We start from the raw sequence: 14574 nt of genomic DNA on the forward strand, positions 1-14574 counted from the left end.
TTATAATATCCTTCCACTGAAAACACAGTGCAATGTTCATGCATGAACACACCTTTACCGCTTGTGGTTTGAGTGGCTTGAAATAGCTCAGGTCTAGTGGGTCATATTGCAAGAGAATGGCTGTGTATGGATGTGTCCCAAATTGTACCCAAATAGTGCACTCCTTTTGACCAGAGTAGAAGTGCACTATACATGGAATAGGGACAATTCAGTTCTTCTGCTTTTGGAGCTGCTAGTTCTCAGTTCTCTTTTGACAGGTGAAAATGCCTTAAAACGGCGCAGAGGACAAACACAGAAAGTAATGGGTTCGCCACCTGTACTTGTCATTGCCTCTACAAACAACTTCCTGCTGTACTTATTACCAACTACACCCTTTTTTTTTTTTACGGAGAGGGCTAGCCAGAGTTATATTTCTGCAAAACAACCTACAGCTGAATGAAGAACTCGGCCTTTTCTTACAAAGGAGAGAGGAAGAATCCTGTCCATTTCCTTACAGTCCACAGAAATGTGTCTTTTTGCTTTTAGCCAAACCCCTGAGACACTAGCAGAGTTGTAAATAGTTCTGACAAAAAGAATGAAGAGCTTGAGACAAAACAAGATACTGAGGGGGTCACAGAAGTAGTCGTGTCACCACACATCAGACTTGAACTACAGGGTCAACCAGTAAAGCCTGGGAAGAAACATCTATCAATGTACCGTCACAACCCAGACAAAACCATTTCCATTTAACATCCAACATCAACTAGCACTAGCGAAAGTTAGAAAAAAATTACATATGCGTACGCACCAAAAAATGCGCGCACACACACACACACACACACACACACACACACACACACACACACACACACACACACACACACACACACACACAAGACACCTCATTTGCTCAGGAAAATAGCTGTTAATTGGATTGCGCCTGACTGGACTGAATGGACTGCAGGCTTTTAAAGCCAGGCAACTGAAAAAACTAAGGAAAGTGTGTGTGTGTGTGTGTGTCTGTGTGTGTCTGTGTGTGTATGCGTGTTCTTTTTTTGTGAGCACATCACAGTCTGTCTACCATCTAGCACACAGTGATTGTGGAAAAAACTCATCATCACTAATCTGCTTACCATTCACTGGCAATTGCGGCTAAGTGATTTCCTCTTCAGCGTTGCAGTGTTGACTCTATGACAGCGGGTTCTCAACCCATATTATGATGTGAGCATGAACGGCACATGCTGCTTTTAAATATGTCATGAGGCCTGTACACCGTACGCATCCTGTTTCTCTCCCCTCTCTCCTCTCTCTCTCCTCTCTCTCTCCCCTCTTTCCCCTCTCTCCTCTCTCTCTCCTCTCTCTCTCTCCTATCTCTCTCCTCTCTCTCCCCCCTCTCCCCTCTCTCCCCTCTCTCTCCCATCTCTCCCCTCTCTCTCCCCTCTCTCCTCTCTCTCTCCTCTCTCTCTCTCCTATCTCTCTACTCTCTCTCCCCTCTCCCCTCTCTCTCCTCTCTCTCTCCCCTCTCCCCTCTCTCTCCTCTCTCTCTCTCTTCTCGCTCCCCTCTCCCCTCTGTCCTCTCTCTCTCCCTCTCTCTCTCCTCTCTCTCTCCTCTCTCTCCCCCCTCTCCCCTCTCTCTCCTCTCTCTCTCTCCCTCTCCCCTCTCTCTCCTCTCTCTCTCTCCTCTCTCTCCCCTCTCCCCTCTCTCCTCTCTCCCCATTGAGATGCAGCGTAATTGATCCTATAATGTTGCACCAAAAAGGCAGCTGTTGTCTTCTCCCAAGAGGCTCTCTCCTTGCAAGATGGTCTTTTGATTAGGCTGTATTCTGAACGCCACCCCATTCCCTATATTGTGCACTACTATTGGCCAGAGCCCTATGGGAATATGTTGCTATTAATATTAATATGGTGTCAATTAATGGGAAATGACATGTGTTGTGTATGTTACTGGTCTCTTATTCACCTCAATCATTCTTGAAGGACCGAACGTTGACTGAAAATATATGGATCAGAGCTCAATTAAAATATTTAGAGAAAGAAAGACAAAGAAGTGGCTTTTAAAATGGTGTTAAGCTAAACCTTGGAAAAGAAACAAACAAGCACAACCACAGGGCATCAAATTAGAGTTCATATTGGACAAATTCAGATACAGTTGAAGTTGGAAGTTTACATACACTTAGGTTGGAGTCATTAAAACTCGTTTTTCAACCACTCCACACATTTCTTGTTAACAAACTATAGTTTTGACAAGTCGGTTAGGACATCTACTTTGTGCATGACACAAGTCATTTTTCCAACAATTGTTTACAAACAGATTATTTCACTTATAATTCACTGTATCACAATTCCAGTGGATCAGAAGTTTACATACACTAAGTTGACTGTGCCTTTAAACAGCTTGGAAAATTCCTGAAAATGATGTCATGGCTTTAGAAGCTTCTGATAGGCTAATTGACATAATTTGAGTAAATTGGAGGTGTACCTGTGAATATGTTTCAAGTTCTACCTTCAAATTCAGTGCCTCTTTGCTTGACATCATGGGAAAATCAAAAGAAATCAGCCAAGACCTCATTTAAAAAATGCAGACCTCCACAAGTCTGGTTCATCCTTGGGAGCAATTTCCAAACGCCTGAAGGTACCACGTTCATCTGTACAAACAATAGTACGCAAGTATAAACACCATGGGACCACGCAGCCTTCATACCGCTCAGGAAGGAGACGCGTTCTGTCTCCTAGAGATGAACGTACTTTGATGCAAAAAGTGCAAATCAATCCCAGAACAACAAAGGACCTTGTGAAGATGCTGGAGGAAACAGGTACAAAAGTATCTATATCCACAGTAAAACAAGTCCTATATCGACATAACCTGAAAGGCCGCTCAGCAAGGAAGAAGCCACTGCTCCAAAACCGCCATAAAAAAGCCAGACTACGGTTTGCAACTGCACATGGGGACAAAGATCGTACTTTTTGGAGAAATGTCTTCTGGTCTGATGAAACAAAAATAGAACTGTTTGGCCATAATGACCATAGTTATGTTTGGAGGAAAAAGGGGAACGTTTGCAAGCCGAAGAACACCATCCCAACCGTGAAGCACGGGGGTGGCAGCATCATGCTGTGGGGGTGCTTTGCTGCAGGAGGGACTAGTGCACTTCACAAAATAGATGGCATCATGAGGAAGGAAAATTATTTGGATATATTGAAGCAACATCTCAAGACATCAGTCAGGAGTTAAAGCTTGGTCGCAAATGGGCCTTCCAAATGGACAATGACCCCAAGCAAACTTCCAAAGTTGTGGCAAAATGGCTTAAGGACAACAAAGTGAAGGTATTGGAGTGGCCATCACAAAGCCCTGACCTCAATCCTATAGAAAATGTGTGGGCAGAACTGAAAAAGCGTGTGCGAGCAAGGAGGCCTACAAACCTGACTCCGTAACACCAGCTCTCTCTGTTCACCCAACTTATTGTAGGAAGCTTGTGTAAGGCTACCTGAAACGTTTGACCCAAGTTAAACAATGTAAAGGCAATGCTACCAAATACTAATTGAGTGTATGTAAACTTCTGACCCACTGGGAATGTGATGAAAGAAATAAAAGCTGAAATAAATCATTCTCTCTACTATTATTCTGACATTTCACATTCTTCAAATAAAGTGGTGATCCTAACTGACCTAAGACAGGGCATTTTTACTAGGATTAAATGTCAGGAATTGTGAAAAACTGAGTTGAAATGTATTTGGCTAAGATGTATGTAAACTTCCGACTTCAACTGTAGGTCCCTCCCCGTTTGGTTCTGTTTGCTTCTGTTTGGTTCCTAGTAATTACACCCATGGTCTCATTAGAATATGTCAAAATACGCACACACACACACACACACACACACACACACACACACACACACACACACACACACACACACACAGACAACAATCCATACCTGGACAGAGGGCGATGTTGCAGAGTTTGCTCTGGGTCTCAGGCCCGTCACAGGCTCTCCCTCCATGTTGGGGTGGGGCACACATCCTGTTCCTAGTGCGGTGGCCACGCCCACACGTAAACGAACACAGGCTCCATGGTGACCACTCCTCCCAGACGCCATGCACTGTAGGACATAGGGCAGAGGTCAGAGGTTTCAACTTTATTGTCCCAGGGAAAATGTGGTTTTGCAGCAAGATCATGGAACACAACAGACATAAAATAGACATTGACATTGCTGTTGCTGTCTCTGCCACATGACACAGTATTAGATGTCGGCCATTTTGTTCAGCATGACACGATTTTATCAATAATGTTCAGCAAAACAAGCACATGTACACTATATGTAGTCCAACCAGCAAGTGAGCTTAAACCATAAACTACCACAAAGTAGTAATCATGGGGTCGTAGGACCATGTGGGGCTTCCATCTTTAGGTAGTGAAATTAGTTTGACATAATAGTACTCCTGTGTACTGATTCATATCCTCATACTATTTGCTGATCTGCCAAGCAGAAGTACCGGCTCACAAAGAACAACACAGTACTTTTACAAAATGGCCGACATCTAATACTGTGTCAGGCTAGACGTCTGGCCTAGCTTATAACTGTCTTAGAATTTATTCTCTATCACCCAGGATAAAACATAATCTGGTCACCAGTGTGTCAAGAGTGCCAAGTTATCCTGCCAAGTGGCATATCCCTCTTTCAACGGCTCTGATTGCTTCATGAAAACGCAAATCCCTCTCAAACATTGTTAATTAAAATCAAAGTCCCATCGCACCTGAGAGAAAGAGAGAGAGAGAAAGAGAGAGAGAGAGAGAGAAAGATAGAGAGAGAGCGAGAGAGAGAGAGAGAAAGATAGAGAGAGAGCGAGAGAGACAGTGAGATGGATGGGGAGAGTGTATCTCTTATGTGCATGATCAACACCATATTCTAGGATCACAAAGTCAGTCTTATAATGAAGAGCTTTTATCAGGCAAGGCTGGAGTTCCTTAGTTCAGTTAGAGATATAATCAGAGTACATGTTGAGCTACAAGTCTGGCTGTGCGGTCCAAATGGCACCCTATTCCCTATATAGTGCACTACTTTTGACCAAATTGCACCCTATTCCCTATGTAGTGCACTATGGGGCCTTGTCAAAGTAATGCACTATATACAGAATTGGTTGCCATTTGGGAAGTAGACTGTGCCTCCTCCCTTATGAAAGGACGTATAATTTAAATCAGTGTTGGAACAGTGAACAAGCCTTCTCTGCAGTGCAATAAACTATTTATAACTGAAAAGAAAGGTGGAATTATGTAAGACTTTTTTTGTCCATTTGCAACAAATGGGTATAAATTGGGTAACGTTGCATTTGAATAACTCTGTCATCAATGTGTTTCAGTACTGAACTTCTAGTGAGGATCGATATGAGACGAACTGCTCTACTGTGACACCATGTTGTGTAGCGATAACGCTTTACTTGAAAGAGAGCGACATAAGGACTTCATAACATTTTCATAACCCATACATACCGCATTAATGAGCAGTTCATTTTTATAAATCCTCATATCAACTTTCATCAACAAACACAAGGTTTATTCTTCCTCTGATCTATCTGGTTTTCCTCTGTGTCAAATTCTAAACATTTAACAGTCTTATAAATCATCATACTTTTTTGTTTGGTTTTATTCTAGAATCATTTGAAAGGAGGAGGTTGTTTTTACCTGTCCTGCACCTCTCCTTCCTCTCCATGCTCTTTTCATGTTTCCTTAAAAAACTCTCATCATATTGTTTTGTATTTTCTTGTGCAAAATTATTTAAATTGTATATTTGCCTTGTCTTGTGGTTGTTGACATAAGCACTTATGAATGCAGCCACTATGTATAGGTTGGGGCGGCAGGTAGCTTAGTGGTTGAGAGCGTTGTGCCAGTAACCGAAAGGTTGCTGGTTCTAATCCCCGAGCCGACTTGTGCCCTTGAGCAAGGCACTTAACCCTAATTACTCCTGTAAGTCGCTCTGGATAAGAATGACTAAAATGTAAATGTTATGAATGTGTTATAAAGTCCTTGTGTAGTGCCCTTCAAGTAAAGTGTCACCTGCATGTATTTCTGCCCTTGAAAACTATTTGACTCAACACAGATTTCAGTATTTCTGCTGTCGATTTGACTACATTACTGGCCTGAGACAATGGCACATTGCTTCCAGAGAAAAAGACAGCTTAGCCCATTAGCCTGCTGCCAAAGCCTCACCAAGGGGGATATAATGGATTATTTGCAAAGCACTATTACTTCTGGTTCACGTATTCTTCATTTCAATCCAGGGGGACACCTATGGCTGTGTAGGCTGACTGCTTCAGTTATTGTTTCTGAATGGAAGCGGGCTTCATGCAGTTCATCTAGCTACCAGAGCTTGGGTTAGAAATGGTCCAAGAAAACGAGAACGTTTTGAGACATTTTGATTTGGAATAATGTCTTGCTCTTTTGTCTGACCCTTGAGAAAACTGCCAACCCTACTCTTAGTCATGACACATCTTAATGGGGAGTACGTCTGACTAAATGTCAGCGAGAGCTGCTCGCATGAATTTCTGATTAGCCGATGAGGGGTGAAACCTTCAATATGACTCTGTGCCTAAATGTAATTTCAGAGACACTTTCCTCCACATAGAAGAACGGCTCCTAAAATTCCTTGCCCTGCAAATCAACGGATGGAAAAACCCTAACAGTAGTATGACAGCTGTTGTTGAACACATGGATATCTATGTAGACACACAACATAAGATGGGTCTCTTCTCCACAAGGTAATATATCTGCTAGAGCCACATTCAATCACAAATCACCAACAGTGACCAATGACTGTCTTGTGTAGGGGAATGTTGTGTTTACAAGAAAATACTGAATGTCAACTTCTGCCAAAAAAAAGACCAAACAATTGACACCAATGATAGATGTCTTAACGTTCTAAAGACCCCAGAAGAGCAAAATCCATCTGTCGGACCAACAACCCAAAAATATTATGTACCAGACTAAGTATGCAAAAGTCTAGGCAACATGTAATCAACTAAACTACTGTAACAGCCTACATCGAGCTAAATATGTCTTGCAGTGTAATTGTACAGATAACTGCAATATTTATAAAAATATACCACTAACCTTGGCCTTCAAGCAAACACACTGAACCCTGGAGACACAAACCAGAATCTACAATTCCCTAAGCTTCATAGCATGCAAAACCACAGCACTACATCACTCTCAATCATTTCAGGAGTTGTGGTGAAATAACTTATCATTATACGGGAAGAAATGGATAACATAGATAACACAAAATATAACACTTATGAAAAACACTGTCACATGCACAAAGAGAAGAAAGCATCACCAGATAACAGATTACTAATAATAATAATAATAATAATACATTAAATAATAATATTAATCAATAATAATATAAACAAATAGAGTAGTGAAACAGTCAAATTAAACAGTAACTAAAACACACTGGCTTGATGGTCAACTCAAAGCAAGCACAACAATACACACATACAAAAAGGAAAGCTGAAGGAGAAAGACGTTATAACAAGTAAAGTAATAATACTGCAGCTATTACTACCTGGACAGAGGACAGTGTTATTGCAAACCCTTGACTCTCTTAAAGGGCCGCTGCAGTGTGTTCCGTACGGTGAACCACATGTTCTTGTTCGCACCTGCGACCCTTGGCCGCATGAAACTGAGCATGAGCTCCACTGGGACCACTCCTCTGCACCAGATTCACCTGTGTAGAGGGAGAAGGGTGACACCAGTTAAACGCAGCAACACGGTCACATGATCAGCCCAGGCTACAGGAGGCGGGGCTATACGGGGGTGGGGCTTTGTGCTGGGGGCAGGGGTTTCAGGGTAGAGCAATGGGGGAGGAGTTATGCTAAACCCGAAGCTACATGAATGGGGAGGGCTATAATCTTGTATGGGATATTAATTTAGTTAACTTTAATATTTAACCAAATAGAGATGTTTTACCTTCATGTGATCTTTGATAAATGATTAATAAGAGAGAAGGCTACAACTCTGTAGGTCATTGGCCCCATTACTCTTGATCCAGTTCCTTTGATTTCTCATTCTTCATTTTGCAAGTGTTGTTGTATTGTGATTGTAGGGAACTAGAACCTTTCTGACTAGTAATTGGTCAAAAAGCTGTTTGGTCTCCCATGAACGGAGTCTCAAGTAGAAAAAATCTATTTTAGATTGTATCATAGTAAAGTCCCAAATGGTTTGGAGGAACTGTACAGACGTATCATAATTGACACTAAGCATTTGTCAGAATTAGTCTGAAGGGCATTTATTCAAAGATCACAGCAAAGCTCCAAATCACTTGCCCCAGTGTTACTTCTGATCACAATAAGGGGTGTGGCCGTTTACCTGACTAAAAGGTATTGCATCTTACAGCTAAATGTCATCTTCATCTTTCATACTGACACATGCGTCAATAAAACCAAATCAAATGTTTCAAAAATATGTATAACATGTAAAAGGACATGGTTGCATGCAAGAAGGACATCTACTAGTGAAATAAAAGTGAAACTTGAATGGAGAGTTAGTTAACGAGAAGTCTAGAGTACGGATCCCACAGCAGAGTTACTGCACTAGAGTCTGCAGTGCAGTTTCCTAGACAACCAGAGAGGATCTAACTCTAATGCATATTCATTAGTGTTTGATCACAATTTGTGAAAGCAGTTCTTTTTTGCCAGTTTTTTGGGGGGGAGTAGATTTTATTCAGAAGATCACAGCTTGTTGCATGGAGCTTGTTGCATGGAAGTACCATTCACAGTGCCAGTTTGCATTGGATTCATAAAATAATATTTGTCCAAACAGCAGAATTGGGACAAAAAGGTCTGTTGGTGTGTTGCACTCCTAATATGACATGTTTTAATTGTTGATACTGAATATTTAACAGTACACTAGTCAACTGTCTCTATAACCATACACTTTGATAAAACGGTTCTATCTAGAACCTAAAAGGATTCTTCAGCTGTCCCCATATGAGAACCCTTTGAAGAACCCTTTTTGGTTCCAGGTAGAACCCTTTTGGGTTCCATGTAGGGTTCTACCTGGAATCAAAAAGGGTTATCCTATAGGGACAGCCAAATAACCCTTTTGGAACCCTTCGTTCTAAGAGTGTATGCAAAGTATATCAGTTTAATTCTCAGAGGTAGAACTTCATACACTGATTGTATATAAACACATGTGGAGTAAATTTGCATATGTGTGTGCCCGTAGGTGGTAATTCCCAATAACAAAAGCATTGCCATATTGACAGCAAGTGTTAACAATACATCAGTATGTCCTGGGTGAGGCCTTTCAATGCAAAAAATATGATCATGTCACGAATCCAAAAGCCATGAAATGCTGAATAAAGGAATAAATGCTAACATTGGTAACGCTAACACCCTTGGCATTGAGCTAAGCAGGTAGGGTGAATAAAACAATCCAAGATAGCTTAGTTGTGTGTGAGAGAGTAAGAAGAACTCATTTGGTGACCACTTGGTGCATAACTTATTTCTCTACCCCAAAATAGTCACCAAATATTTGGATTACAATTTAAGATGTACGTGTGATGATCAATTTCAATTTATTTGCATAAGAGATTTGGGAATTTCAGCTCTGAATACATTTATATGTCATTGAAATCTTCTGAAGATTTCCCTCTGTATTGTGTTACTAAGCTGCAGTATGATAGGACTGATATAGATTGATTCAACCCAATAGGGATATATACCCCATTATATATAATTGGGTTGAACAGAATAATACTATACTTTGAAAGGTGGATCAATTGGTAAGATGAAGCAGTACAGGGAGAGTCAATTAGACAATCTAAGAATGGAAGAACTGAAAAGCACAGTTATGGGATCCATTACAGGTAAATAAAACACTCCCACAGCGTGTTAGAATGGAGACATGCTGTTAGGATTTAGTAAACAACAAAGTGGATTTGCAAATTAAAATGATAATGAGGCAGGTGTGTCGATCAATGTCACAGATTTAAAAGTAACAACAAATGAGGTGAAACTGGGTTAAAAATAAATAAAAGCCAAAGAAACAATTAACGAAACCCAGAAACGTTATTTTATATAAAGAAATTAGAAAGAAAAGGGAAAAAAATAGAAAAAAATAATTGTCTTTCTCACTGTCCATTTGGATTAAGCCTAGAACCCTCTATGTAGCACTGGATAAGTAATAAAGATGCATTTTAATTTACTTCTGTCCTCCTGCAATTTTAGGATGGATACAATCATCACTATATTTTAGAATTTTCGACTGGTTTAAGCTTAAGATTTTTGTTTATCTTACATTAAACATTATTTATCAAACCAATTCTTTATTCACTATGTGTTTCACTCTTGCTGAAAGCAGTAGGAGTTGTCAATGAAGGACATTTTCAAATGTGACTAAGCACACTTTTAAGGAAATTATTAACTGTGACAGGGCGCAATTTTACCTACCCTTTAATATTTGAGAAATATATAAATGATTAATGCACTTGCCAACTTGCTGTGTAACAAAAGATGAACAGAGACCCAGGGAGCCCAATTATAGTTGTTATTCGTAAGCAAATACTCAAAGGGAAATGGAAAATTCATCTAGTGGGTTTTAATGTAAATAACAACAGAAGAAGAAGGAGGTGGTAGGAGGTTAAAAAATACAAAAACATTGTCACCTAAAAGGTGCAGCACAAGAGAGAGCATGCAAGTGGCTTAGATGAAATTACGATTTTATGTAACAAAATCAAAGGTGAAAGAAACATAACTATTGTATTACCAGTTTGTGCCATAAATTTAGCAGATTCAGCTTGCTCCTGCAGGGCCTTTGTGTCAAAGACTGATCTTGGCCGCTGACTTTTTACAGTATGCTCACCGATCATTCCATATTCTAGGGACAGAATAGAGGTTCAATTAAAGCTAGGCTTTAACAGTAGGAATCTTCTAGAGACAAAAAAAAAACGTATATTACAAACTGTTTTTCAAAGATAGATGCGTAATAGAAAACTACAGTACTGTACATGGCTAGAAACAAAGATCACACAAGGATAAATACGTAGATATATATTTAACTTGTCATTTTTACTTTAAAGACATAAGAAGGAACAATGCATCATATTTATAACGAACGTGGGTGAGTTGGGAGTAGTATTAATTGAGTTTAAAAGCACAGCTTAAGACACATAGCATTCATGCAAACATAATAAACCCACATCGGTTTTAATAAGACACTAATACTTCCCATAGTCCCCCAGGCCCCCGATCCCTCCCTCCCAGTCCCTACCACCCTCAACCCCCCCACCCCCGAGAAAAAAACGAAACAAAATGAAAGTAAAAAATGTGAAAGCTATCTGGAAGCCACAGAGGAAAGGGGTTGGGGTCATGAACATAACATGATACTATTGATCCACAGTTTCTTTAACAGATTCCAGCCATTTTGGTTTGTAATTAGTTGAGCTCAGTAGAATATTTGTACGTCCCAAATGTCACCCTTCTCCCTTCATAGTTCCCTATAGGCCCTGGTCAAAAGTAGTTCACTATGTAGGTGATTGGGTGCCATTTGGGACCCCAACCTATGAGTCTGGGAAACCACTTTATAATAATTTAACAGAAGATCATAAGTTCTATTAACTGACAAATGTATTCTGAGCTGTCTGATTTCAATTGTTACCCCTTCTGTTGTTGTTCATTAATACATGGGTGATGGGATATGTTTGGCCGCAGAGATTTTTAGTCCCAGTGAAGGGGTGTAACAAATTTAGCTAAACAAATGTCATTTTTCATTCAAAAACTTGACTAGCATGCCGACGCTAAGATAGACTGTTTTCTTCAATCAGTTTGGAGTGGTATGCAATACAAGCGTAATATGTTATACAACAGATAACTCACATGGCAGGTGTGTGTTAGTACTGTAATGGAACTATACATACAACATGGTAGGTGTAGAGGATGTTTGGGGTCATTTTGTCCGGTGTAGTGGATGTTTGGGGTCATATTGTCTGGAGTAGTGAGGATGTTTGGGGTCATATTGTCTGGAGTAGTGAGGATGTTTAGGGTCATATTGTCCGGTGTAGTGGATGTTTGGGGTCATATTGTCTGGAGTAGTGAGGATGTTTGGGGTCATATTGTCTGGAGTAGTGAGGATGTTTGGGGTCATATTGTCTGGAGTAGTGAGGATGTTTGGGGTCATATTGTCCGGTGTAGTGGATGTTTGGGGTCATATTGTTTGGAGTAGTGAGGATGTTTGGGGTCATATTGTCTTGAGTAGTGAGGATGTTTGGGGTCATATTGTCTGGAGTAGTGAGGATGTTTGGGGTCATATTGTCCGGTGTAGTGGATGTTTGGGGTCATATTGTCTGGAGTAGTGAGGATGTTTGGGGTCATATTGTCTAGAGTAGTGAGGATGTTTGGGGTCATATTGTCTGGAGTAGTGAGGATGTTTGGGGTCATACTGTCTGGAGTGGTGAGGATGTTTGGGTTCATATTGTCTGGAGTAGTGAGGATGTTTGGGGTCATATTGTCTGGAGTAGTGAGGATGTTTGGGGTCATATTGTCTGGAGTAGTGAGGATGTTTGGGGTCATATTGTCTGGAGTAGTGAGGATGTTTGGGGTCATATTGTCTGGAGTAGTGAGGATGTTTGGGGTCATATTGTCTGGAGTGGTGAGGATGTTTGGAGTCATATTTTCTGGAGTAGTGAGGATGTTTGGGGGTCATATTGTCTGGAGTAGTGAGGATGTTTGGGGTCATATTGTCTGGAGTAGTGAGGATGTTTGGGGTCATATTGTCTGGAGTAGTGAGGATGTTTGGGGTCATATTGTCTGCAGTCTCAGATCTGATGCTGTGTTTCTCCCAGTCAAAGAGGAGAGAGGCACACTGACTGGAACTAAGTACAGTACCTGTACAACACAGCCATGCTTTTGATACTAATCAGAACTAGCATTAATCCAAAACCAAGAACCACTGAGTATTGGAAAAGCCATTCAACAGAACCCTTTTCAGAATACTGAGCCGAGCCAAGCTGAGCTGTACTCTGCTGGCCTGGTTACTCATGCTGCCATCACCATAGCTGATGGAACCGTGCTGGAAAGGACAATGTGAGGGGGAAATACCAGAGCCAGTACAGTGTGGTTCAGGTAGGCACGTGCTGGTTCACATGCTGTTCTGATGAGGTGTCCATAAGGACACATTGTACTGAAACCAGTAATTGGTAGCAGGTAACCTGGAGGGTTAATTATCAGGACGTGATTGTTCTCGCGATGATTCATGACAACCGCTATACACCAGGACATGTCACCAACATAACGTATATGTTCCTGAGATCTCAATGCTGTCTTAAATGGTCTCTGACACATTTCTAAAGAGCCAGGAAGGAAAACTGACGGTGAATGATGCCCTTGACTTGAACCAAGTGGGTGAAACAGCTTTATGTGGGGGTGTATGTTTTCCCAGGCAGCTTGACTGCATCCTCCTGTTCCAACCTGTTTGATTACATTTCAATAAACACATTATAAAGTATGGCTAATCGTTTGTTGCTAAGGGTTTGCTTGACTACACAGTTCTTAAAGAACTACTTTTAGTGTTCTTGTAGTTCCAGTTCTTGATCTCTCTGTCTTTAGTGCTTGTGTATCAGGAACAACACATGATGATACATTTTTACCGTCACACATTTGTTTCTAGCGATGGCTTTTTGTGCTGGAACGTTCTGTTGATGATGCTGAGTAGAGGAAACAATACTACACAGGCTGTGTGTGTGTGTGTGTGTGTGTGTGTGTGTGTGTGTGTGTGTGTGTGTGTGTGTGTGTGTGTGTGTGTGTGTGTGTGTGTGTGTGTGTGTGTGCGTGCGTGTGTGTGCGTTTGTGTGTGTGTGTGTGTGTGTGTGTGCACGCGCGTGTGTGTGCGTTTGTGTGTGTGTGTGTGTGTGTGTGTGCATGTGTGTGTGTGCGCGTGAACTCCAAGGAAGAGCAATAGCAATGCCTCGTCAAAACCAAAATGTCACCAAATAACATCAATGGTTGTCAAAGAGTCTTGGTATGATGGAATGAACCACATCTCAGGAGAAGGAGATGGTCCCCACACACAATGTACCGAGTTACCTCTGGTGATGAATGGTGATAGTCACTATCTAGATTAAAGTCCGACCAGACCAGGCCAGACACCTAGCTATCGGAACATTGTCCCAGATACTTGATGGGAATGGATCGTTCTCTCTCTCTCTCTCTCTCTCTCTCTCTCTCTCTCTCTCTCTCTCTCTCTCTCTCTCTCTCTCTCTCTCTCTATCTTTCTCTCTCTCTCTCTCCTTCTCTCTTCCTCTCTCTTCTTGTCGCTCTCTCCCCCTCCCCTCTCTCTCTCTCTGCGCCTTACTCAGACAATAACCCTATCCCGAAAAGCAATGGACTGAGCAATCTTTTGCACCCACAGCTTACAGACGAGGATGTGTTGCTTGTAGATTTATGCGGTATTATATATTGTGAAAGGCTAGCAGTGCATCAATGCAGTCCAGGTAGGTAGGGGAGAGCGAGTCGAGCAGAGCGAATCGAGCAGAGCGGGAGCACAAAGCAAAAACAGGGTACCATAGAAATGTGCTGCACTATAAAGCACAACGAGGTAGAATGGAA

The 14574-nt window shown here is 41.3% G+C and overlaps 1 protein-coding gene across 1 annotated transcript in view; it reads right to left on the minus strand.

Moving 5' to 3' along the window:
- The window catches only part of LOC121553293 (adhesion G protein-coupled receptor B3), a gene marked incomplete at its 5' end in the record, with an annotated part of 101740 nt that extends 90891 nt beyond the window's left edge, over nt 1-10849 (minus strand). The window contains 3 exon segments of the mRNA XM_045218459.1: nt 3909-4073; nt 7536-7697; nt 10739-10849. Of these exon segments, the coding sequence (XP_045074394.1) occupies nt 3909-4073; nt 7536-7697; nt 10739-10849 (438 nt within the window).
- Nucleotides 10850-14574: the final 3725 nt, after the last annotated feature.

This window comes from Coregonus clupeaformis, unplaced genomic scaffold, assembly GCF_020615455.1.
Source record: "Coregonus clupeaformis isolate EN_2021a unplaced genomic scaffold, ASM2061545v1 scaf1594, whole genome shotgun sequence".
Classification (NCBI taxonomy): domain Eukaryota; kingdom Metazoa; phylum Chordata; class Actinopteri; order Salmoniformes; family Salmonidae; genus Coregonus; species Coregonus clupeaformis.